The 23,896-nt window shown below is 47.0% G+C and overlaps 1 protein-coding gene across 1 annotated transcript in view; it reads left to right on the plus strand.

The window, feature by feature from the left end:
- Positions 1-23,896, plus strand: part of COBL (cordon-bleu WH2 repeat protein) — a 255,876-nt gene that overhangs the window by 52,841 nt on the left and 179,139 nt on the right. The window contains exon 2 of the mRNA XM_056857870.1: positions 15,971-16,177. Within this exon, the coding sequence (XP_056713848.1) occupies positions 15,971-16,177 (207 nt within the window). The remainder of the gene's footprint in view (positions 1-15,970; positions 16,178-23,896) is intronic.

Raw genomic sequence — 23,896 nt, forward strand, 5'->3', positions numbered from 1 at the left:
GGATCGTCCCACAGACTCGCTATTTACTCCCGAGCAGCGGGGGACTTTGCCTAGCCTGGCCGTTCTTACTCGCTCCCAAGCACGAGAGTCCCCTCCCTTGGAAGGGCTGCCGGACTCATTCAAAACTGCCTTGACTCAAGCCTGCCAGGCAGAGGGAGCCGCAAATAGTCTGCCTGACAAAATGACTCAGCGGGGGGAGTACTGGTTTAAAGAAAATAAACTGTACGCTCCTGTTTCTCTTCGAAGGAAGGTGATGGATCAGGGCCATGGTTCCAAGGTGGCGGGGCATTTTGGCTTTGTTAAAACCCTGCATCTTTTACTCAGATAGTTCTGGTGGCCAGGGATGAGAACGGACTTGGATTCTTTTATTCACAGTTGCCCCATTTGCGCTACAGCCAAAAGGGTGGTGGGGAAGCCACCCAGACTTTTGAAACCTTTGGAAACACCTTCGGCTCCTTGGGACGTTATTGCCATGGACTTTGTCACGGATCTTCCTCCCAGCCTAAACAGATTCATTTGGTTCCTTGGATGGAACTTCCCACTGCTCAAAAACTCTCTCGAATGTTTGTATCACATGTCTTCAAATATCACAGTTTTCTGCGCAAGGTGAACTCGGGTCGGGGCCCACAATTCGTGGCAAAGTTTTGGAAAGCTTTTCTTGAGTTGGTGGGGGTGGAACAAGAGTTGTCCAGTGCCTATCATCCCCTGACCGATGGTAAGACTGAACGTGTCAACTCTGTACTAGAATGTTATTTGCATTGCTATGTAAACTACCATCAAGATGATTGGGAGGATCTCTTGCCTTTTGCTGAGTATGCTTATAATAATGCCTCCCATCAGTCCACCGGTTTTAGCCCATTTCAGGTAGTATATGGAAAGGACTTTGGGCCATTTGGGAGTGTGGATCGTTCAGGGGAGGCCACCGACGCTGAAGTGGCTGAGTGGGTGAGCATGGTACAAAATACTTGGCCCTGGTTACAGAAAACTGATCCTGCTCCCGAGCCCCCGGTGTTGGTGGGGGGGGGGGGAAGGAACATTTCAAATTTTCCAAGATCCTAGACTCCCTGGTCCGCAATAAGGTGCTCTACTACCTGGTGCGCTGGAAACACTTAGGGCATGATGAATGGGTAGCTGAGCACCATGTGATTGCCCCCCGTCTAGTTCGCCAGTTTCATGATGCTTACCCCCAAAAACCTCGCCCGTTTTTTGGGAGGGAGGGGGGCCTTAGGGGGAGCCGAATGTCAGTCCTTTGCCTTTTTTGCTGGACAAAGGCTCTTGACATGAGTCAGGCCAGGTTCTGGCCACACGTCAAGTCCTTGGTTCTCCTGCCTATGAACGTCTGTGTACAGTTTTGCTCATCCTGTTTTCTGCAGCTGTGGTAATGTTTAGTCTGACTTCCTTGGAAGCGCTTATCTCAGGGTTGCCTAGCAATGTTTACCTTTTCAGTCCGTAGTGTCTTAAGCATGTAACCTGCCTTTGTTCACCATTACTAGCCTCACCTGCCTGTAGGCAGTCAGTCCTTTAATCTTTTTGCTCCTAATAAAGCTGCCTGGATGAGTTTGCTTATGGGATGCCTGGATGAGTTTGCTTATGGGATGCTAGGGACAGACGCCTGACACTGACACTTACAGAAATCTCTGGAAGAGCATGACACTGTGAATGGATTAATGACATTCATTTACCAAAAAATTTAAACGTTGCGTGAATATACAGCCTCATGCTATGCTACATAATTAATAACTAATCCTTATTTCATGAGGAATAACCTTTGTACTATGTGTATCTTAAATAGAAAATTATCTTTAGATAAACTTTTCCACAAGAAGCATTTTATAAAAAAAAAAATCCAATGTAAATAAAAAAAATCTGATTTAAATTTTAAAAATCTGATTTTTTTTATTTTTAAAAAACCCATAGATTTTTACCCACCTTGGTACAAGTATAACTTCACTACAACACTACTGTGGAGGAGCCATTTAAATTTCTACTTCCAAACAGTTGCTGAGAAATTCAACATGAATTAGATCACTGCTCAGATTTCCATTCTTAAACTCTTCACTTACATCACTGGTTCCCAACCAGGGGTCCGTGGACCCCCAGGGGTCCGCGAAAACTAAATTAAGGTCCGTGAAACAAAGTTATAAACCCATAATAAATTAATATTTTCAATTAAAAGTTCTCTATTATAAATATATATATATATTCAAATATTATTCTAAGTTTAATGTTTAACTAACAGTTATGATTAAAGTTTATTTTCAAATTGTCTGAATTTTTATTTTGAACCTTGGGGTCCCTGCACCGAACAAAAAAGTCCTAGTGGTCCCTGGTCAAAAAAAGGTTGGGAACCACTGACTTACATGTTGTGCCTCTTCATGGGATTGTGTCGATATTTTTTGCTCAAGGTTTGACTACAGCTCAGTACTGAACTGATTTGTGCTTTTGGATTAGTTGTTTGTGTTGTAGTATCATGCCTAGGTTGTGAACTGGCAATATGCTAAGTTGTGTTGCAGCTTTTAGACTTGCACAGTTGAACCAAATGTTCTTGAACACCTGAGAAGAAGCCTTATGTCTTCCCACCCAGGTGTGTGGTCAGGTCAAGACCTATGGACTTGCTGAGTATAGAATCACTTGGGAGTATAGAATCACTTTTTGCACCTGTGCAGTAGGACGCATCATTTAAATGACCTACAGTGTGCGTGCTTCACTTTGTGTTTTTGTAACTGGCCAGTGTGTATCATGCAGATAGCAAGATCAGGACTATTCACCTGCCTGTCCTATTAACAAACACCAGGTCCTGTGGTCATAATGTGCCAGGATGACAAATCTTCCACACTTTTCCTCACTCTTCCCTGCAACTGTCAATGTGATAAATTATAAAGAGGTAGAAAGGGAGGGACGGTCTCCGAGAAAGAGTTAAAGGAAGCTGTATATCTTCCCTCAATCCTCACTGCCGAGCTATATGACAGCCCTAGCTTTGCATAGAACCTGCCAACAGGATGCGCAAACACTGAAGCCACACAGCTCATGCAAAGCCTGAACAACAAATGGTTGTTAGCTTTATCTCCATGGGAAGAAATACCACAGTCTCATTTGCTGTCTTGGTTTTTTCCAGAGCTTCTATGCTACTCAACCGCCCAAAATTCTCTCTCTCAGCTACTTTCTCTCTCTTTTTGGTCTATCTTGTTTTGCTTCTCTGGGTCTTTGTGTGTCAGCAGGAGCTCAGAGCTTTAAAATGTTGCTGTGCTTATCTGAAGCAGATTCAGGTCAGCGCTTTCTATAAAACCAAGATAGGCTGTATATAGAACACTTTTCCCCATGGCTTTTTGTGCTAGTTCTGAAACTCGGGCTTAATTTATTTAAACACTTATACCCCATTTGCCATAAGCTGAGAGTTAGCTTGTTGAATTGCAGTAAGAGGTTTTTCTGCCAGGAAATCTTTCAAGAGTTTGACAAGGTAGCATACACTGAGCTGGAGGCTGGCATCATTCTTTTAGTTCAAGCCAACACAAATTATGTTGAACATTCAAATGAGGTTGTGGAATTTCCTAATAATAGCAGCTGAGGCATCCGATCATTATGAGGTCCTGACAACAGCATTGCCATTGTGCTAAAGCTGAACACTTTGTTACCTCATTGGCGATGCATGTTTGGTTCATTAACAGTTTGAAATGAGCAGCGAACCCGAGCGTACATCTTAATGCTCTGTCTTTTGGTTCGAGTTAAGAACTAACTTTGAATACTGGTTAAAACAACTTCTGTAATTATTGGGTTTATATTCTTTTTAGGACTGATTTTGTTTGCTGCTGCAGCAATTGCACATATAGTGTGTGTTCAGGGAGTCCTGGAGATTGTGAGGAGTGAGGACAGGTTAGGGAGTCTAACGGAAGTGTTGCAGTTCTTACGACACTAGACAACACAGGACAAGAGGCCTAATTTGATTATGCCTGAGTGGGCAGAACACACTGAGCTATACATTCACCAGCACAGGCAGTTAAGGGGGAGGGGAGGAGGACGCAAACATATAAGGCTTCTAAAACAGAAGAGCAGCATCGGCTGTGAATATTATCAACATGTTGCATTACTTGCGCAGCCTCTTTAGAGAGGTGCCATGGAAAAATTGCAGTGAGATATGACCTCGCGGTCATCTGTACACAAAGTCTCAACTCATTCTCTAGATTGAATACAGGCACTGCAAAATATGTTTTATGCCAGACATCCTCAAATATATTTTGTCAAGCTTATCTTTAGATAACCTTTACCCCGCAATGTTCCCCACCTGTTCCCTTGGGGTGGTGGTGGTTTGTTACAGAATAATGCACTGCACAGAATATTTGTGTTTAAACTGAATGCCCAATTCATTGTTATCTTGTCAACTAACTTCGTTTTAGTACCCTCGGCTTTGGAATCTGTCCCACCACAGTTTATCTATCTGGACTTTATGCTCAGTTTTGTATAGGTAGTGTTTTGATAAGAACAGGTTGTGATGTGTTCAGAGCAAGCATATATCTGTTGTGTTTACAGTAGAAAGGCCAATGCAGGTCACAGCATTATTACAAACATTCCAAGCATTTTGGCACATAGAGGTCAAGGACCCGAGCGTGTTTGCTCACTACCTCTCCCTGGACAGAAAACTGCAAGGAGACTTGGGACAGAGGAACTGGGAGTGAACCAGAGTCTCTCACCTTTTTATGTTCCAACTGGGGACATGAGAAAGGCTGTTCTCTTCTGAGGCTAGGGCATCTTGAAGCTGTGGGTGTTTACCAATGCTCTCCGGGGAGGCAGGACCAAATCTTATTGGCTGTCTCCTCTAGGCGGGAAACAGCCCTCAGCTTCCCACTTTCCATCCTGCCTTTGAGGGGAGAGCAGTGTATATGCACAGCTCTTTGCTGAATGTTATTTATTTAAGTGTTAATTAATTCAAATATTGCTATTAGGATCTTTACTTAATTCCTTACCTTTCCTTTCCTTTCTCCGCTCCACTTGTCTCTAACCTCCTGCCTGTTTCCGTTTACTTCCCCCCCTTTTCGTTCTCGGGCGGGTAAAATGGAATCAGGCGAGGGAGGACGATCTCCTTTCGCTTGGAGATTGTGAGAGTGGGCTGGTCCAATCCGCCCAGGCGATCGCGGAGACTTCCAACGGCCGCTCTCGTGGACCCTTGGAAACTAAAAGCCCGCAAGAGCTCTGTAAGACGGGCGAGGAGGCGGCGGTCACGGCCGGCAAAGGGGAAAAGGCGTGAAAGTCCGCGCCTCTGCCGGGAGCCGCAAAAAAGAAAAAGCGCGCCGTTAAACCGACCAGTAGTAAGGGGAAGGTAAGACATGCTGCTTCTGCAGTCCCCTTATCCGCGCCGCAGCCTCCTATATCTTTAATTACGGCCCCTTCTCAGTTTGCCCAGTCAGTGGCAGGGACTAGCAGTACTGTAGCAGCGGAGGCGGCCATTTTAAACTCCACTCTCCCGACCCAATCGAGAGTTGGGAACCCTGCCACTCTGGAACAAGTCTCTGCCATGTTTAATACTGCCCTAGATCGACAGTGGCAGTTTATGCAGTCTATGATGCCTTGTCTCCAATACCCTAATGCAGGGCAACAATGGAGTACTACTGGCAGTTCTTCCTCCAATCAGACCTCCAGGGTCGTTGAGGAGATGGGGGGAGCTGATCTTTCTCAGACAGGCCCAAAGCCCTGGCCCACTAAAGCCGCCATGAAATCACGTCCCGCAAAGGTATATGAACCACTGCAGGGTCCTTCATTCTCTCTAATTGTTTCAGACAAAGTGGGATCACAGGAGGGAGAGATTGATTCCGATGGGGACTTCCCTGTTACTGAGGAACAACAGCCCAGACTGTTCTCCTCTGAGGATTTCCAGGAGCTGCGATAGGCTGAGTTGATTGATTGAAATTAACCTCTCATATCCCAGCCCTGAGCAAAACAAAGTAGGCACTTAATGCGTGCGACACGACTTGTGCTACGTGCGTGCGGATGCGAAGTGGCGTGAGCCGTGAGGCTCGCTTGCACCCTCCCCCGGCCTCCCCGCCCCCGCATGTTCCTTACTTGTTGCGCGCCGCTCCCGCGAGTCACCGCCGCACGCTGATGTGCTCTGCGCCCGCGAGCCACCGCCACGCCGCCCACGTAAATATTAATTTATTATGGGTTTATAACAGTGATGGCGAAGCTTTTAGAGACCGAGTGCCCAAACTGCAACCCAAAACCCACTTATCGCCGAGTGCCAATGCGGCAATTTAACCTGAATACTGAGGTTTTAGTTTAGAAAAAACAACTCATACGTTAACATCTTTTGCCTTAAAAGAAAAACACAATAGCAGAGCTTTCAATGATACAAACAACTTTTTATTGAAAAGCAAATCCAAGGCAAAACCTCCCATTCACAAATGGCCAATAACCGCCCCCCCATGCAGAGTTTTGAGAATCTGGATGGGGAAAATGTGCATCTGAATGGCAAATCCAAGGCAAAACCTCCCATTCACAAATGGCCAATAACCCCCCATGCAGAGTTTTGAGAATCTGGATGGGGAAAATGTGCATCTGAGTGGCAAATCCAAGGTAAAAACTTCCCATTCACAAATGGCCAATAACCCCCCATGCAACTCCAAAAAAGAACAAGAATTTAGACAAGAAGCCCACCCCCACCCCCTCCCCTCCCGGGCAACTGGGAGGGGCTTCCAGTTTTGTTGGGGAAAGCGATGAGATGTTTAACTCTTTCCCTCCTGGGTCATTTTCCTGATGTAATCTGCCTCTTCTCCTGAAGCTCTTGAAAACCCCCCCTGCCTCGCGTGCCCCAAGGGGAGCCCGCTTCCCCCCCGCGGGTCCCCAGGCCCCACCCGCAGGCGGGCACCCCTGCCTGGCAGGCCTGTGCGGTGGGTGGGGTGCTGAGGCCGGACCGGAGGTCTGCTCCCCAGCCCCGAAAGGGGCCGCTGCAAGCAGGCCACACGCTGTCCCACCTTGCAGAGTTGTTGGGAGGGAGGGAGGGAGGAGCCCTGACCCATGCCCCGGGGGAGAGAGGGAGGAGTGGCAGGACCCTCTGGAGCTCGGCGGCCTCTGCATTGGCAGGCTCCCCTGGCCGGGTAGGGGGGGAGAAGAGTGGGGAAGATCTTGGTCGTCTGGAGAGTAGTTCTAATTCCAGGAGGTCTCCAGGCCCAGGCAACTATGTTGAACACATGACAGCATGCCTGGAGAAGGAGTGGGTGGAGTTCTGTTTTTGAACGTTTATCTCCCCTCATGGACCAGGCTGGCTCCTGAGATACTAAGACTAGAACAAAGCCCCCCCCCCCTGCTTTGTGAAATAAACTTATGGCGACAGTCAGGCCTGAAGGAGGAATGTAACCACATACTGGCTAAGGAAATCTGGGGTGCTTAACAGTCCTCCTCATCCTCCAGTGGCTGTGGCTGCTATTGCAGCTGTGGAAAACCCTTTCATTTGAATGAGGGCAGCCAATAAGCCCTGCCTTATAGTGGCCCCACCCACTTTCTGAAAAGCTTCCCAGGTGACTGGGATGTAGTAGTAGGCATCAAGGCATCGGTGGGTACCACGTTCTGGGAGTACTGCGTTAAGGAACCAACTTCAACAATGATCTCCTGCTGAGGAAGCATCCATAGTCATTAACGAAGGTCGAGGGTCTTTTGGCTTACACTCTGGCATTAGATCCTTTGGACTAAACCTATTTGCACTGATCAGATGCCAAACCTAAGACCGTATTTATTGCAGCTAAGATTTTCAAGAAGTATCTTCTTTCTTTCATTTAACTGCACAGATGTGCCATGTGATTCTGATGGTGGCAGAAAGAACATCTAATTTGTGTCTAATGATTTGTGTCTAATTAGTCCTACATGAGTGTTTCATTGGCTACTTTTAGAACTCTTTGTTTTTAAAGCTATGCTTATTAGAATGCTTTTGTACAACAGTATTATCTTTCTTTCCCAAACTGTCACGTGGCTCAGTATTGTCACATGACTTTGGGATTGCTGGGAATGGATTTCTCATGGTTTTCTTTTACTTTTCTTAAGTGTAAGGCAGAATTCACAAATCCTTTCAAGTCTTTCTTGTGAACGTGCCATCTTTATAATTCTGTGCTAGTGGAACCCTGTATAAGCGGCGCCATAGTTTATCAAGACATCTGATTATATGTATATTCCGGATCATTTTCATATCATTCAGATAAAAGAGTTTATGTCCAAACGTAAGTTTTGTTTTTCTCGCTTGTTAAAGGCCGAAGCCTTTCCCAAGTGTTTTGTCCACTCCCAAATCCAGTTAGAGAAACAAAGCACACTCTTTTGTACCCCCCCCCTTTGAGGCTTTCTGCAACAGCTGACACCTGACTTCATGTCAGAGTCAGAAGTTTAGGTTCGGGCAATTTTTGGTGGGCATCTTATATGAATGAATGAGTCTTATTTGCATGTAGCCATAGGCCATTACAAACATGTCAGCAATTACCTCTGGTAATTATGAATATACATAATAAAAGAAAAAAATACTCTTAAGTTAGTGAAATGCACAACGATAACAAAAATTGCAGCAATATCCCAATAAACCAGTAAAACCGATCAACCATTAAAATCAGCTCACAGGATCAGCTCTCTTAGCATCTATGTTAAACCTTATTTTCTTTGCTGCCAAGGCTAACAGAGAGGTCTTATAGGAAACAAACCCATCAGAGTCTGTTAACAAAAATATTAAATTTCTCAGCACTAGAGGAAGTATTTAAACCAGAAACCAGTCCGGCAAGAAATTTAGCCCTAGGTTCCACATACAGAAGTATATAGTGATGTAAATCCTCCAGCGCAGGCGATCCACAAATACAAAAGCATTGCTCTTTTGGTATTCGACAATAGCAGTGTCTTTAGGGTTCCCAACCTCCGGGTAGTGGCTGGAGATCTCCTGCTATTACAACTGATCTCCAGCCAATAAAGATCAGTTCACCTGGAGAAAATGGCTGGTTTGGCAATTGGACTCTATGGCATTGAAGTCCCTCCCCTCCCCAAACCCCGCCCTCCTCAGGCTTCGCCCCAAAAATCTCCCGTTGGTGGCAAAGAGGGACCTGGTAACCCTAAGTGCCTTATATAATGCTATTATGTATCTGGCACTTCCAAGCAGCACGGAAGAAATCCTTGATGTATGGCTTCCATGGAATTGTGTAGAATGTCATTATTTAGTATCCAAACAGTTTGTTCAAAGCAGCTAACAAACAGAATAAACGTTCAAGTGTTAAATGAACAAAGCAGCAAAATAAAATGCATATAAAAATTGAGAACATGAGGGTGTGTGTGTTCTTTAGCATGGGATTTGGAATGTCAAGGTTGCTTTGTTAATGATCTTTATTAATATATAACTTAGATAGGTGTGGGTCCAAAGGGCTGCGACCTGTTCTTATTACATTCCAGAGTGTGAATATTCTTAAGTCTTGGGAAGCACACTTCAGAAATTATGTCTATGCTGTTTTTCATTTAAAGGTGTCTTGCTTATTTTTTTCCTTTGAGGGCATCTTGTGTCAAGATATTTGCTCTAAAAGGGAAGATAATTCAAGCAGGTAACTAAAATGTTGATTTATTTTTTTTGCCAGAGTATCAGCCAGCTCATGGAGTAAGTACTTTAAGCTGCAGCTGAAACATGGAAGGAAACAGGGAGCATTATATGTAATATAGCAACCAATTTGCCTTCATTCGTCTGGTTTGGATTTTCTTCTTCCCTGGTCTTGTATCTTCAATAAGATTACTAGGTCATTGGTACTGTTTTGTTTGTTGACGAGTCCTTTGGATTGGAAGTGTTATTAATGTAGACTTTGGGTCATATAACTACAATTATATTATGCTTCATTTTTTTAAATGCTGGGCATCGTGCAAGAGGGACTGTGCAAAGAATTTGCTTTCATTTGCAACATATTGCCCTCTTTATTAGCTAGAGATGTAAAATGTCCAAAAAAAGGCATGAAAATTTTTTTCTGTTCAAAATGAAAATTTGGAAAGAAATTTTAAAATATGAAATACCAAATGTAAATGTTTCTTGTTGCTTAATCGTAAAAAATGTGTAGTTTACAACTTAGCAAATTAAATTAAATTTTGGCGTATTTATGGAATTTGAAATTTCTGCAAGCGTAACTACAACTATACCTAATGCCTGAGAATCAGAGTCAAATTGCTGTACTCTATGCTGCTTTAGCACATGTATCTTAATTTTTGCCATCTGAGAGAAAAGAGAAAATTAAAATGTTAGAAAACAAATTTGTAGTAAAAAAGTGTGGTATCTGGATAGAAATAGTCTCATACAACCTCAATAAATAGGATTACTAGCATATTTGGATATGAAAAACTTTATAGCATTGAAAATACTTAATTTCTTAAATTATTATCATCAATCATATTATAGTATATTAATTATTCCAAAAATTATTTACATTTAAACAATAAACACATCCTTAAAATATGTTGTGTGTGTCTACAGTATACATAGTAATTGTCATTATCTAATGATGTAGATTGTCTTACTTGAAATTTTTAATGGTGTGCATTTTGAACGAGTAAAACATCCTTTTAAAAAATTCACTCATTCCAAAAGGAAAAAGAAAACTTCATAGAAGTTCCCTCCCCTCAGAACTCTCGTAGTCAAGCCAGCTATGACTTGACAGCGCGCGCACACACACTTTCATTGAACATTGGAGCCAGTATAGAAAGCACATTTCTTTTCATGTAATTCAACAAAGCATTCTGATGTGAAATTATTAAACTTTGCGTTGTATCCAGCTAGGTTTTTGTTGTTTGCTCAGTCTCTGACAATTCCCATGTATAGCCTCCTTTTCATATTGGTTTTTTCCATGGTGGTCCCATGATCCCTAACATAGTCTTTTTGGTGGTCAAGGGGGGACCCCTTCCTCCCTTTTTCACCAGTGGAAAAAAAAGGTTGGATCCAACCCTTTGAACTTCCACTGAGAATTGCTGAGGAACTCTACAATAAAATAACTGCTGAAAATACTGGGTGCCACATTGAAACCGCTAGGCCTGGGGTGTTGAACTCATTTGTTTCAAGGCCGGATGTGACATGTCATATGGCCGGGCCATACTTAACCAACCCAGATTGGCAGCGGGAGGGGGGTTGCTTTGGCTGATGAGCCCGCAGCAGACTTGCCAGCCTAGATCTGGGTGGGGGTGGGGGTGGGGGTGGGGGTGGCGGCTGCCTTGGCTGGCAAGCCCACAGTGGGCTCGCCAGCCCAGATCAGGACTGGGGGAGGTGGCTCCCTCAGCTGGTGAAACCACAACGGGCTTGCCAGCCCAGACTGAGAGTAAGAGGATGTGGCTGCCACAGCTGGCTTGTGGGCCGAATAAGAGCTCTCAAAGGGCTGGCCGGGCCTTATGTTTGACACCCCTGCTGTAGGCACCTTGGCAACCTGGCACCTGGGATTTGTCAAACCCTACTATAAGATACAAATGATTTCTCTGTGGCAGCTTGAAATCATACAAGGGAACCAGTTCTCGAAATCTGCTTTCTTGCTCCTCCAGGTGTTTGTGAAATTGGAGCAAAATGCCTTGAATGAAATAAAAGCAGCTTGTTATTGTTTATGCAGCCCAACACTTGTACATAATATTGTCTTGAATGACTATGTATACCAGTCACTCACACAGGCCTGAGTCTTAGGGAATGTCTGCTGAAGCAGGGTGGTCAGGCATGTACACAGCTCAGTTGCTTTTTATGAAGTCTGACTTCAGTGCTAAAAGAAGTTGCTCAAGTTTGCTTAGCTGCCCCACCTTCAACCTCAGACACGTTTCTTCGCTGTCACTTCACCCATTTCAGATTTTAAATTTAAGTTGCCAGCCTCATATCACTTCCCCCTTCCGTTTTCCCCCTCCAGAAAATTAAGTTCAAATTATTAAAACAGCGAACATCCAGCACATGTAAGGCCCTCAGGAAAGTTATACATCTGGTCAAAAACTGAGTTCATTTCCACATTGGCTTATCACTTGGCTATATATTTCTAGATGCATGGCAGTACCAGTAAATTATGCAGTATTTAGGGTTCTAAATTCCAGTTGTGCTCCTATCTAACTACTGAACTAATACAGTGCACCTAACCATACATGATTACTTCTGATTACATACATGGTTTATATCCCTTTCCTTGCACTCAATGAAAATTTCGTCTTTCCCAGCCTCCTTCATGCACTCCCTCACATCCCTCTTGAAGAGTTATTTATTTGTTTATTTGCTTCATTTATTACCTGCCTTTCTCACTGAGACTCAAGGCTGATTATGAAAGATCAAAAAGAATCAAATCTGTGAAAGGAGGATAAAAGCAATTAAAAAGTTTACCCTTCTCTGGTCTGTAAAGCTTTCATCTTTCTTTATGCTCAAATCAAATATTCATCTGCGTGGCTTCTATGCAGTCCCACATTGGCGATTGCGCAGGCCAGCCACGGATAAGTTTTGTCAGCTTCTAGCAAAATCGAAAGTGAGAGTGCTCCCCCTCCCCTCGGGGCATGCAGCCTTCCCGCCCAATGGTCACATGACCCAGGGGGAGGGAGCACTCTCCCCTCCAGTTCTCTTTCTGCCGCCACGGAGAGAGAACATGTCTTTAGCTTCTCTTCATTATGGAGTCTAAGAAGGCTCCTCTCTTCAAGAAATGACTAAGTCCGATTGTCACAAAAACTGCCTCCTTTGTCTGGGGGAAGGTCATACTCCTTCCTCATGTAAGAGTTGTGCTAGATCATTCGGCGAGGTTACCTCTAAAGCTTCCACCTTGAAAAAGCCGGCCCTGAGGAGGGCCATTGACTTCCACCTTAAAGAAAATTTCCCGTTGGGAAACTCGGCAAGGCATCGGAGGTACGTCTAGGCAAGACAAATCCTCCCTTTGGCCCTCTAAACGGTGAAAACCCTCATTAAACTGGCCAAGTTTCTTGCCCCTGTCACTCGGAACACCGACCATTGAAATTGCCTTGGCGCCGACCCACGTTGACATTGCCTTGGTACCGATCGGCATCTAAGCATCCATCGTCGTCGATGTCTCTCGGCACCAAACAACGACGTCTACGGAGCTTGAGGATATGTCTCATGATTCCCTGGTTAACCCCTCTGCCTGTTCAGAGCGGGTCCCAGGATGCCCTGGTTAGCCCCTCTGCTTCTGTTCAGAGCGGGTCCCAGAATGAGCAACAGCTCCGCACTCAGTTCCTTTTGCAGCCACATAAGGATGTTGCTATTCCGACTCCGGACAAGCCTCTTTCGAATGTCAAAGTCGGTGCGGAGTCTAGGTATGGGGTTGTTTCCATTACGCCAAATACTCCTGCCCCTGCTGGCGGAGAAGTCGGCGCCGCTGCGGCAGTTTGAGTGGCCGTGAATCTGGAGAAGTCGGCACCGCTGCGGAGGTGGATCCGGCTCTCATCGCCGGTCTGGATCACGTATCCCTTCAGCGTCAACCCATCATTCAGCCTCGAAGCCCCATTCTGGGTCCTAGCGAGCTGCTAGGAGCTGTTCGAACTCCTGGAGCCGTTCACACTCTTGGCGCCGATCATTTTCTCGTCACCAATCAAGACCCCTCCGTCTGTCACGTCCGGTCATTGACACCGGTCACGTTCTTGATGCCGGTCAAGATCCTGTTGCCTGTCCGATTGCCGGCACCGGTCACAGCGCCGGCACCGGTCAAAGTCCCTTGGATGTTGCTCCACATCTCAGAGCCGATCTGTTTCTCAGCGCACATTCTCACCGCCAATCCAATTCGTCACTCATCGACCTCTTACTCTGGATCCAGGCATTGTAGAGGGGCCCGTCATATCAGCTCGTCCTCTACACAATCCTGCAGTCGTCAAAGTCGGTCGCCTGCTGCCTCCTATGTAGGCACCGTGATGACTCTCGCCATCGCCCTTGGCATCAGCATTGCCTCTCGGCGCCGAGAGCCTTCTCGGAACCGTGCGTTGCTGAGGCAAGAACTCCCCCAGGAGACTCTCCCAACCAAGGTCTCCTTCTGTATTAAAGGACATGGTCCATTCTGAGTCCGATGCTACGGCTACTAAGGACTCTGACTCGGAATTCCGCACCTCGCAACCCTCACCTGGGGACATTGCGGGGGAATACTAAATCCCCTCTCCTCCAGGGGATGTGAGATTATATGTAGAGCAATTGATCCGACTGGCTAAGGTTCTAATATATATTCCTCCCTGACAACTCAGATTACGACCATCATGGGTATATTGCATTCCTCAGAGGCAGGTCCTGTTGCCCTTCCAATGATTACAAGCATTTTGGAGATCGTCAATTCTAATCGGACTAAGCCAATTTTTGGTTCCCTCTTCCTCAAATGAGTGGAGAACCTTTACACGATCCACCGTGAGGACAGTGAATTTCTGTTCCAGTACCCTGTCTCAAATTCTATGGTGGTCGAAGCCCTGTCGGGCAAATATTGATTGGGTTCACATTCCTTGCCCCAAAACCAGGAGGGACGCAGACTGGATGCTTTACCCAGGAAGGTTTATATTTCCAGTGCCATTGGCCTTCACATATCTAATTCATGGCAATCATGGCCAGATACCAATATGCCCTCTGGGATAGAATTTCATTCCAAATTAGTATCCTACCAGAGGATCAACGCCCATCAGACTAAACTGCTCAGAGTAAAAGCACGACACTCGCCAGATAGCAGTTTACTGCGGCACGTCACGTTGCGGACCCTTCCAGCAAGGTCATGGCCTTGTCCATAGTCCTTTGGAGGCATGGACACTCAGTCGCTTCTCAAGGACCTTGCTCTTTGAGGGCACCTCTGTCACATATCGGGAACCCGCCCTTTGAGGGCTCCTCGCTCTTCAGCGATTATACGATGCCTTTCTTGATCATCTCAAGAAAAATAACCGCTAAGTCCTTGCACGTCGCCCCTACTGTACCAGCTTATAGCCAAGATACTTTGGCAGGCAGTCTCAACCATCCTGGCTATACAGGTACCAAGGTACCTTCCACCACCAATCTCATTTCTGCCCAGCAGGATAGGAAGTTTTCGGGCAGACCTAGACCCAGGAAGGGTCCTAGACCATCTCTCAACCACCCTGCAAAACCTAAGCAGGCGTGACTAGATTCTCGGTGTGTTTCACAGACCGGTTGTCTGGTTGCTACAGTATATGATGTTCTATCACTAATGATAATTGGGTTCTCAAAATGATAAAGCATGGATGCTTTATTGAATTTGAAACGTTGCCTCCCTACCTCCTTCCGGCTTGCACTACGTTGCCAGCTCCCGCCCAACTCCTGCAGGAGGTTCAGGAACTTCTGGGGAAAGGGGCTATCCGGGAGGTCCCTTCTGAGGATTGGGGCTATGGGTACTATTCCTATATGGGAGAAGAGAGCTTGGAGTTACTTTGCAAGTAGGTCCTGAAGAATGCAGTAAGTTTAGAAGCAAATCCCACTTTCGCAGTTCAGAAAACAACTGATATTAAACTATGGTTCATGTTAACAAAAGTGCAGATAACTTCCTCTAGGAAAGGAGAAGTGGAAGGAGGGTTTGCAGGGAACCAGCAATACGTCTGCTCTGGTCTGGACCATAAAATTTTCAAAAAAGGAGCTGTTAGGTCCCTAATGGTAAAATATGAATTTTTTGGGGGTGCTGGTAGTATATGGCTTCTAATTTGTGTTGTGCTGCACAGAAGGAAATAAAAATGTTTTGGAACTTTGTGCCACGTTTTATGTAGCAAATTCTTTTTTCAGCATGCGCGCTGTGTGTGATGAAATGAACATTAACTTTTGGAAGAGAGGCATATCTAACCATGCAGGGGAAGTGTGTCGGGCAGCTGAAATTGGGTGTGTGCTGTGTAAAGTGTAGAAGATTGCCCAATGATGCACCACTAATGACTGTTTGTCCCAAACCAAGGCCATTACCTAATTGTGACTGATCTCCTGCTCCATTGTTTTGCAAATAAGAATCTGTGGGTAAGGAGGTAAATATAAAGGCATGTGCATATAACACAGTAACACTTTGTTTTCTTTTTCCAGGCGAAGAATGAAGGCCCGGGCTCCCCCTCCGCCAAACCAGCCTCCTGCTTCGTGTAAAGTTAATAATGAACCCAAATTAACCACAGACGTGGGAATGCTTCCTGATCAGGGTGGGATAAACATGAAGGAAAACATGATTAACAGAACAGTGGACTTTACAGTAGTTTTTCCAGATGGAGAAGAGCAGAAGAATACTGTGCATGGGAGGTAAGGCTTTCCTCCAGTAAAAACTGTAGTTGCTTATCCTGGTTTCCTTGTACATTGAAAATACATTGATGATGGAGAGGTTGTCAACAGTGCGTGTGTATTATACTTCCCCTATTCTTCTGCTGCTTGTAAACCAATAGTATATGTTGTACGGGGGACTCCTGTTTCCCGCTCTGAAGGAGGGGCATCTTGAAGCTTGGGTGATTCACATTCATTGCTTGGGGAGGCAGGAACTAAAATTCTACTTCCTGTCTCCTGGGCGGGAATCACCCTGAGCTTCCACTTTTGTTCCTGCCTTGCTGGGGAGAGCATTGTCATAGCTGACCTGCTCAGTGCTAGGCTAGTTAGCAGCTTCAAAATCCTGCAAACCCCTTCCTTTGGCTGTCAGTCCTTCCTTCAACTTCCCTGATCTGCTGTTCCCGTGTTTGTCCTCCCTGTTCCCTCCGGAGGCTACCTCCCAAGGGTTAGCATGGCTACAGCGCCAAAGAAAGCCGCAGACCACCAGATGGCCGCCGGCTACCCCCATGGAGAGGAAGAAGACCTGCTCTCCGAGGCGGACCTCGATATGGCCCTTAAAAGATCGGGCAATCCAGCTCCTACCATCAGTCGCTCTGGTGGTTTCATGGACAAGGAGCCCGGGAACGAGAAGTCAGAATGGGTGGAGGGCTAAAGTGAAAGCTCTGCCCTTTGGACTTGCTCAGAGACAGCCTTACCAGAGTACTCCAAGGCACTGGTTACATGACAGGCTGGGTTTTCATGCCAACATGTTTGAAACACACAAAGCCCTAGGGCAGGATTGTGATGGGCAACTACAGAAAACACACATGTATGGGTAGTTGTGGCTCTTCCCCATTTGCCTTGTAGAAGGCCCTGCTCAGATGAGCAAAGTTGTTGTGGTGGAGCACAGAAGGTTTTGCAGATAGGAAGATCCAAGGCCATTGAGGGTTTTATATGTGATGGCCAGTATTTTGAATAGGACCCAGCAGCTGGTGGACTGCCAATGGAGTGACTGCAGAAATGGTGTAATGTGCATGCCCCGGCCTACTCCGGGGAGTAGGGGAGACCTATGCAGATTGCATTATGGTAGTCTAGTCTCGATGTTACCATGGCATTAACACCCCTCACACCATGGCCCTGATTTTAATTTGGCCCGCATGCTCTCATTGTTTTAAGGGAGAAAAAAATCCCAATGGTGCTCTGCTCGTGAAATTCCTAGTGTCACGTCAGATTGTCTGAATGTTGTAGGTTCAACATGGGAACATGTCCTGCCAGTGACTTGCCAGAAACTGCCCATGAGGGGAATCAACGCCTGTCTTGTATTCTCAAATATAGTATTATAATCTCTTATCTGAGGTTTTTGCAGGGGGGAAGCTGCTGTCCTTGACACCCAAGTAACCTATAAAAGTCGATACTTAAAGATGAAGCCATCCTGATAAATATTACTTGCATAGAAGTCTGTCATCTCTGCTTTCCAAAATTTGGTTTTAAATATCATACCTTTAATAAAACGAGTGAGTGCAAAGAAAACGTCTTCTCATAGGATATTACTGTAGAATTCTAGGTAAGAAAAAGGAAACAAAGTTTCACTGCTGTTTCCAAGTTCAGAATCCAGAAATAGGAATGTAAGAAATGGAAGTGCTTTCTCAATGTTGTTCTTAAAGCTGTAGTCTACAGAAGTTTAAATTTGAATTCGTGTGCCAAGGCAGAGTTTAATATACTTCATTCCAAACCTCAGAGCACCAACAAAATTAGCTGTTTCTTAAGCTCTTAGAGAGGGGCAGCCCAATCCTAATGGGGGGGGGGCTCAAAAGGGGATAGGAACCAGTGTGATCTCTGCATTGGCATTAGTGCCACTTGCCCCGGCTAAAGTGGCACTAACACTGGTGAGGGGGCACTTATGCCAGCTTTGGGGAGGCGCACAGCAGTGGGAGCAGCATTTTCCTGATGCAGAGGCTTGTGCTGGTATCAAAGGGTTGTTTCCAGGGGCGGAGCTGATTTTAGTCAGTTCCCAAGCCCTTTTGGCCCAGGATTGCCCCTTTTTGCAGGTGCAAAAAGGCAGGTGTAGCCCCATGAAAATCAATGGAGAGTTCCATGGGGTTTTCCTTTAAAAGGTGTCTTTGTTAGGATTGCGCTCTTAATTCTTAAGTCCAGACAGTTATCTAAATTCCTTACCAGGAGAAGCAGCAGATTTCACTGGGGGGGATCCGGGTTTGCGGATCCGCAGGGGGGGGGAGGAACGGGGGGAACAGGGGCTGGGTCCTGTCTTACCGGCGGCCGCGGCCGATCCGAACAGCAGTGTGCCGTTCCAGGCGGTGGGGTGACGGCACGGGTGGCCCAGGGGGCCCCTGCCGGCCCCCACGGGGGGGAGGGGGTGGGCCCGGGTACTACGTGAGGTGGCCGGGAGGGACAATGGTGGCTGCCAGCTCCTGTCCACCCCCGCGGCCTCCTCCCGCCCCTTTTGATGGTTTTGGCGGGCTCTGCCGGGAGTCACGGGGCCCGCCCCGGTCCAATGGGGGTCTGTGCCAGCCGGCATGCCGGGAGGGATAAAACGCAGCCCCGCCCCTGGCTGCGGCCATTCTTTCCCCTCCACGCCGCTTGTCCCACCCACCCTCCCCTTGTTTTCTGGGGTTTGGTTGGGTTATCTGTCACAACTGATGGTTGGCGGTTTGGGCATGCGGCCGGATCCAGTTTGGGGGAAAGACGGCCTGCGTGCCCTGCTTCCCACTCTGGGGACCCTAATAAGGGGTTTTGGGGGGAGGCCAGGAGTGGTTAAGCCTGGCTTGGGGGCTGTGGTTTGGCCTCCTCCCAAGTGGCAGTGTACCACACAGTTGGCTGCCGCCCATGTGGGTCCTAGCATACTGCCATTTCAGGCTGCGCCCAGCAGAAGGGTTGGGGGCAGGGTGTTATCAGCTGACGGATGGGTCAGCTGATTCCTGGACCTGCCCTTCATGCTTGCCAATGCCTAACGCTGTAATCAATAAAGTTGTGGCCTGTTTACTCCAGCTATGGTGTACTAGTTATTCTTGGGTAACATCACGCCGGTCGGTAACCAGGGTATGGGTTTCCCCTGGGGTGGCAGTAACCCCCTTCCCCCGTTCCGTCCTCCCCCATAGGGCTGGGGCCGCAACAGCAGTTCCTATTTCACATTGGGAAAAAGTGGTTCAAAAACAGACTTCATTCATTCATGCAGAACATTGCCTTTCAGGGCCTAAGCAGAGAGTGGTTCTGCTCTTGTGATCTTGGTATACACAATTTATAACATGTTGTCTATAATGAAACCTCAGAGTGCAATCTTGTTTTTTAATTAGGTTGTAGTGGAGAAAAATGTGTTTCTGGTGATGATACAAAGAGCCAGCATGGTGTAGTGCCGTGTTGGCGAACCTATGGCACGCTTGCCACTTCTGGCATGCGTTGCCCTCTCTGCCGGCACGCGCGGTTCCTCCCAGCTACTGGCCTTTCCGGCTCTGCCCCGCCCCGGATGAGGGAAGCTGTAGGCACGCCCCCCTTTCCTGGACTCCCCGCCGCCCAGGTGGGCGGCAGGGGCTGATTTCTCCACCCTGGCCTTGGTCCCGATCCTCACCTGCACGGAGCCGAGGGGGGTGGAGAACCCCCCCTCCCCGCGCCCTCCCGCGCCACCCCCGGGTAGAAATCTCATCATTCCAAACACTGGTTTGACAAGGAGTGCCGGAGTCTTAAAAGAACCCTTAGAGAAACATATGCTAGATATAGATGTAATTCTGAGGCAGTTTTGCTGACAGACTTGAAAAACTTAAAATCACAATACAAGCTGCTCATCAAACACAAAAAGAGGGCAGCCACCGTCTTAGCCTGGGAACAGATTAGACAGGCGGCTAAACTTAAAAATTCCACCCTATTCTGGCGCCTGATCTCAGCAGGTACAAAGCCCACCTCACCACCTGATTGCACTATTTTACCAGTTACGTGGGAAAATTATTTTAAGGCTCTATATAAGAATAATGACCACAATGACAAGCATGCTGAGAGCATTAGAAATCTTCCAGAATGGCCAGCGGTGGAGACCTCAGAGATAAGGAAGCTCATTGAATCCCTGAAACTAGGGAAAGCCCCAGGTATTGATCAGATCCCCGCAGATTTACTGAAAAGGAATCTGGAATGGTGGGCCCCGGTGTTGGCATCCCTCTTCACTGCAATTGACAAAACTGGCAGAATTCCAAATGATTGGGGGGTGGCAATTATCATCCCTATTCATAAAAAGGGTAACAGGGAAGACCCTTCCAACTACAGACCAATCAGCTTACTTAGTACCATAAGCAAGCTCTATGGCAAGCATCTTCAGTGGAAACTTAGAGATTGGCTGGAACAAGGGAATTATCTAGCACAAGAGCAGGCGGGTTTCAGAGAAGGCCGCTCTACGATAGATCATTGTGTGTCGCTAGACCATCTTATTGCAAAGTATGCGGCCAAATCTGCTGTCTCACTGTATGCAGCTTTTATTGATTTGAAATCGGCGTTTGACTCAATCCCAAGATCCATTGTCTGGGAAAAGCTAAGCGCCTCTATGATAGACAGACGGCTTCTGTTTCTGATTCGAGCCCTATATGAAAGAACCACAATACGGGTAAGATGTAACCATCAAGGGCAGCTAACTGATCCCATTGTAACAAGGAAGGGGGTCAAACAGGGCTGCATACTAGCGCCATTATTGTTCAATTTTTACATCAACGATATGGCAGCATATTTAAACAAGCAAGAGCTGCACCCCCCAAAACTGGTGGATAGGCACATTCCCCTGTTACTATATGCAGACGATGCCGTTCTTCTTTCTAGAACATCTATTGGCATCAGGAGGGCATTACGCCTGCTTGCGATCTATTGCACTGACAATCAACTAGAGGTTAATTACTCAAAAACTAAAGTAATGGTCTTTGCCAATAAACCAAAACTGCACTCCTGGAGTCTGAATGGGATTAAGATAGAGCAGGTACACTGCTATAAATACCTGGGTGTGGTCTTTCAGGCAACAGGATTAAGGAATTCTCATATAGCCCATGTCTCCGCCAATGCCCAAAAAAGTGCCGCAGCTATATTAAAATTTTTCTGGACAAAGGGAGGACGCTCGGTAACAGCTGCTGTTAAGTTATATAAAGCGAAAACCCTTTCCCAAATGTTATATGGGGGGCCGCTTATTAACACAGCAAATTACTCCAGGTTGGAGAAAATCCAATCCAAATTCCTGAGGGCTGTACTACAAGTCCCTCCCAGTGTATCTAATGCTGCAATTCGAATGGAGACAGGGGAAGTAACGATTGAAGCAAGGATGTGGATTGTCTCGATCTCCTATTGGCTCAAAATAGCTTCACGTCCCAAAGGACTTGGTAACTTAATTTTATATGACACTTTTGTTTCCCCCTGGTTGAAAAATCTGATGAAAAAACTAGGCTACTATGGTCTCTCACAATATCTGCTCCTATCAATGGACTATCCACAGGCCAGAGCCCTGGTCAGGCAAAGAGTTCTGGACGTGGAAAGGCAGCATGACCTAACTAGAATCAAAAACATGTGCTACAATTGCAGCACTCTTACCAACGTGGTCCCGATGTCTTATCTTTCCCACTTAGATAGTCCAGAATACAGGAGGGCTTTCACCCTGATGCGTTGTAACGCACTCCCTTGAGCCGTCTTGGAAGGGAGATACAAAAAGATACCATATGCAGGACGATTATGCCCCTGCGCTGATGGGAGTACTGAGACCCTCGAGCACGTTGTGTTTGAATGCAAAATCTACAACAAGATACGAGAAGCCATTCTTTCTGTATTATCGGACCTCCCAGGGCGATCCAGAGCCTTTAGTCTTTCTAACATGCTCTCAGACAAAGATATGGAGATAACTTTTAAAGTGGCCAAATTTGGGTGGCAAGCAATGAGGACCAGGCGTGCATGGGTCGAACTTAATGGTTGAGCGATTTTATATTTATATTTATACTAATTCCAAACATGTAATATTTTTAATTAAGCGCTTAACGGCTTTTATGAGTGAGAGATTGTAAGAGGTTATAGGGGCTCACACTTGATGCACTTTTATATGTGTTATGTTATGTATGTATATCTGGTATGTTTTTATGCTGGTCTTGGACCGTATTAAACTCTCTTTGAGTGAGTGAAATCTCTGCGGGGGGGGGGTGCGCGCGTGCTCATTGGGGCCTCCCGCTGCTCCTTCCCCGGCCGTTGAGCCGGGCCTCCTCACCTCTCGCTTCCTGGAAGAAGGGAGCCCATCGCCGCTTCCACTCGCTGACCCTGTCCCGCCTCCTTCGGCATCTGGCGCCCCTGCCCCCCTGGAGGGTGTTCCGCCCCGCCGCCCTTCTCAGTCCTGGCGGCTGGCCGGCCCCCGTGGCCCTCTGGAGGGGCCCACGCGGAGGAGTGGGCAGGGGGCGTGCGCACACACATGCATCTGGGGGGGCTGGACTCCCGGCCCACCAGAAGCCCCCCCGCCCCTCTTCGGTTGGGCTGGTTCAGGGGTGTCTGCCCTTCTTGCCTTTGGGGAACTTGCGGGGGAAAGGTAGGTTGTGGGGGTCAGCTCCTGCCTGGGGGTGGTGTCGGCGCTTCGTCCCCCTCCCCCCGGCCAGGCACCCGACCGCGGAGGTTTGTCGGCGGGCGGAGGGAAGGACTGGTGGGAGGGGCTTTTATCCTGCTGTCCTGACCCCTTTTCTCCTCCCGTGTGGGGGCTAGCCCCCACCGGTGTCTGGGAAGTCCCGAGATGGCCCGGGGAGGCCTGGGCTCGGGACAGGGGTTATTGGCCATTTGTGAATGGGAGGTTTTACCTTGGATTTGCCACTCAGATGCACAACTCAACAATAAGCCTCCCTGCAGAGTTTTGAGAATGCAGATGGGAAAATGTATAGTGTTTGTCAGTCATTGTCATGATTTAAATTTATGGATACCTTACTTACTTTTTTCCCTCCTCAGAGGCTATGTCTACCCACTGGCTTTCTTGGCGGTAGACCTGGACTCCGAGGAGGGGAAAAAGTCCCCTTTAAGAGGCCAGGTCTACCAATTGGCTTCTATGGGCTTCCGGAGGCCAGGTCTACTGCCAAGAAAGCCAATGGGTAGACCTGGCCTCCCAATGGGACTCAGCTGGAGGCCAGGTCTATTAATAGGCTTTTATGGCGGTAGACCAGGCCTCCAGACGAGGACCGGACGGGGAGGGGGAAATGGCAGGGACTTACAATTTAATTTTTTATCAATAAATAAGATCATTATTAAGTATGATATCAAGTTTTATTCAGTGTACCTACCTATATAGTTTAAGTTTAAGAAATTTGGCTCTCAAAAAAATCTCAATCATTGTACTGTTGATATTTGGCTCTGTTGACTAATGAGTTTGCTGACCACTGGCCTAGGGCTGTGCCGTGTTGCCGTGGTGCGCATTGGCACTCGGCAATAAATAAGTGGGTTTTGGGTTGCAGTTTGGGCACTCGGTCTCTAAAAGGTTCGCCATCACTGGTGTAGTGGTTAAGGTGTTGGACTAGGGCCTGGGAAAACCAGGTTCAAATCCCCATTCGTGCCATGGAAACTTGCTGGGTGACCTTCGGCCAGTCACACACTCTCAGCCCTTACCCTGGCTATTAGTTGGATGGGAGACTTCCAAAAAATACCAGGGTTGTGATGCAGATGCAGGCAATGGCAAACAGCCTCTGAACATCTCTTGCCTTGAAAATCCTACTGGGTCACCATGAGTAA

This window comes from Euleptes europaea, chromosome 11 (genome assembly GCF_029931775.1).
Source record: "Euleptes europaea isolate rEulEur1 chromosome 11, rEulEur1.hap1, whole genome shotgun sequence".
Taxonomy (NCBI): domain Eukaryota; kingdom Metazoa; phylum Chordata; class Lepidosauria; order Squamata; family Sphaerodactylidae; genus Euleptes; species Euleptes europaea.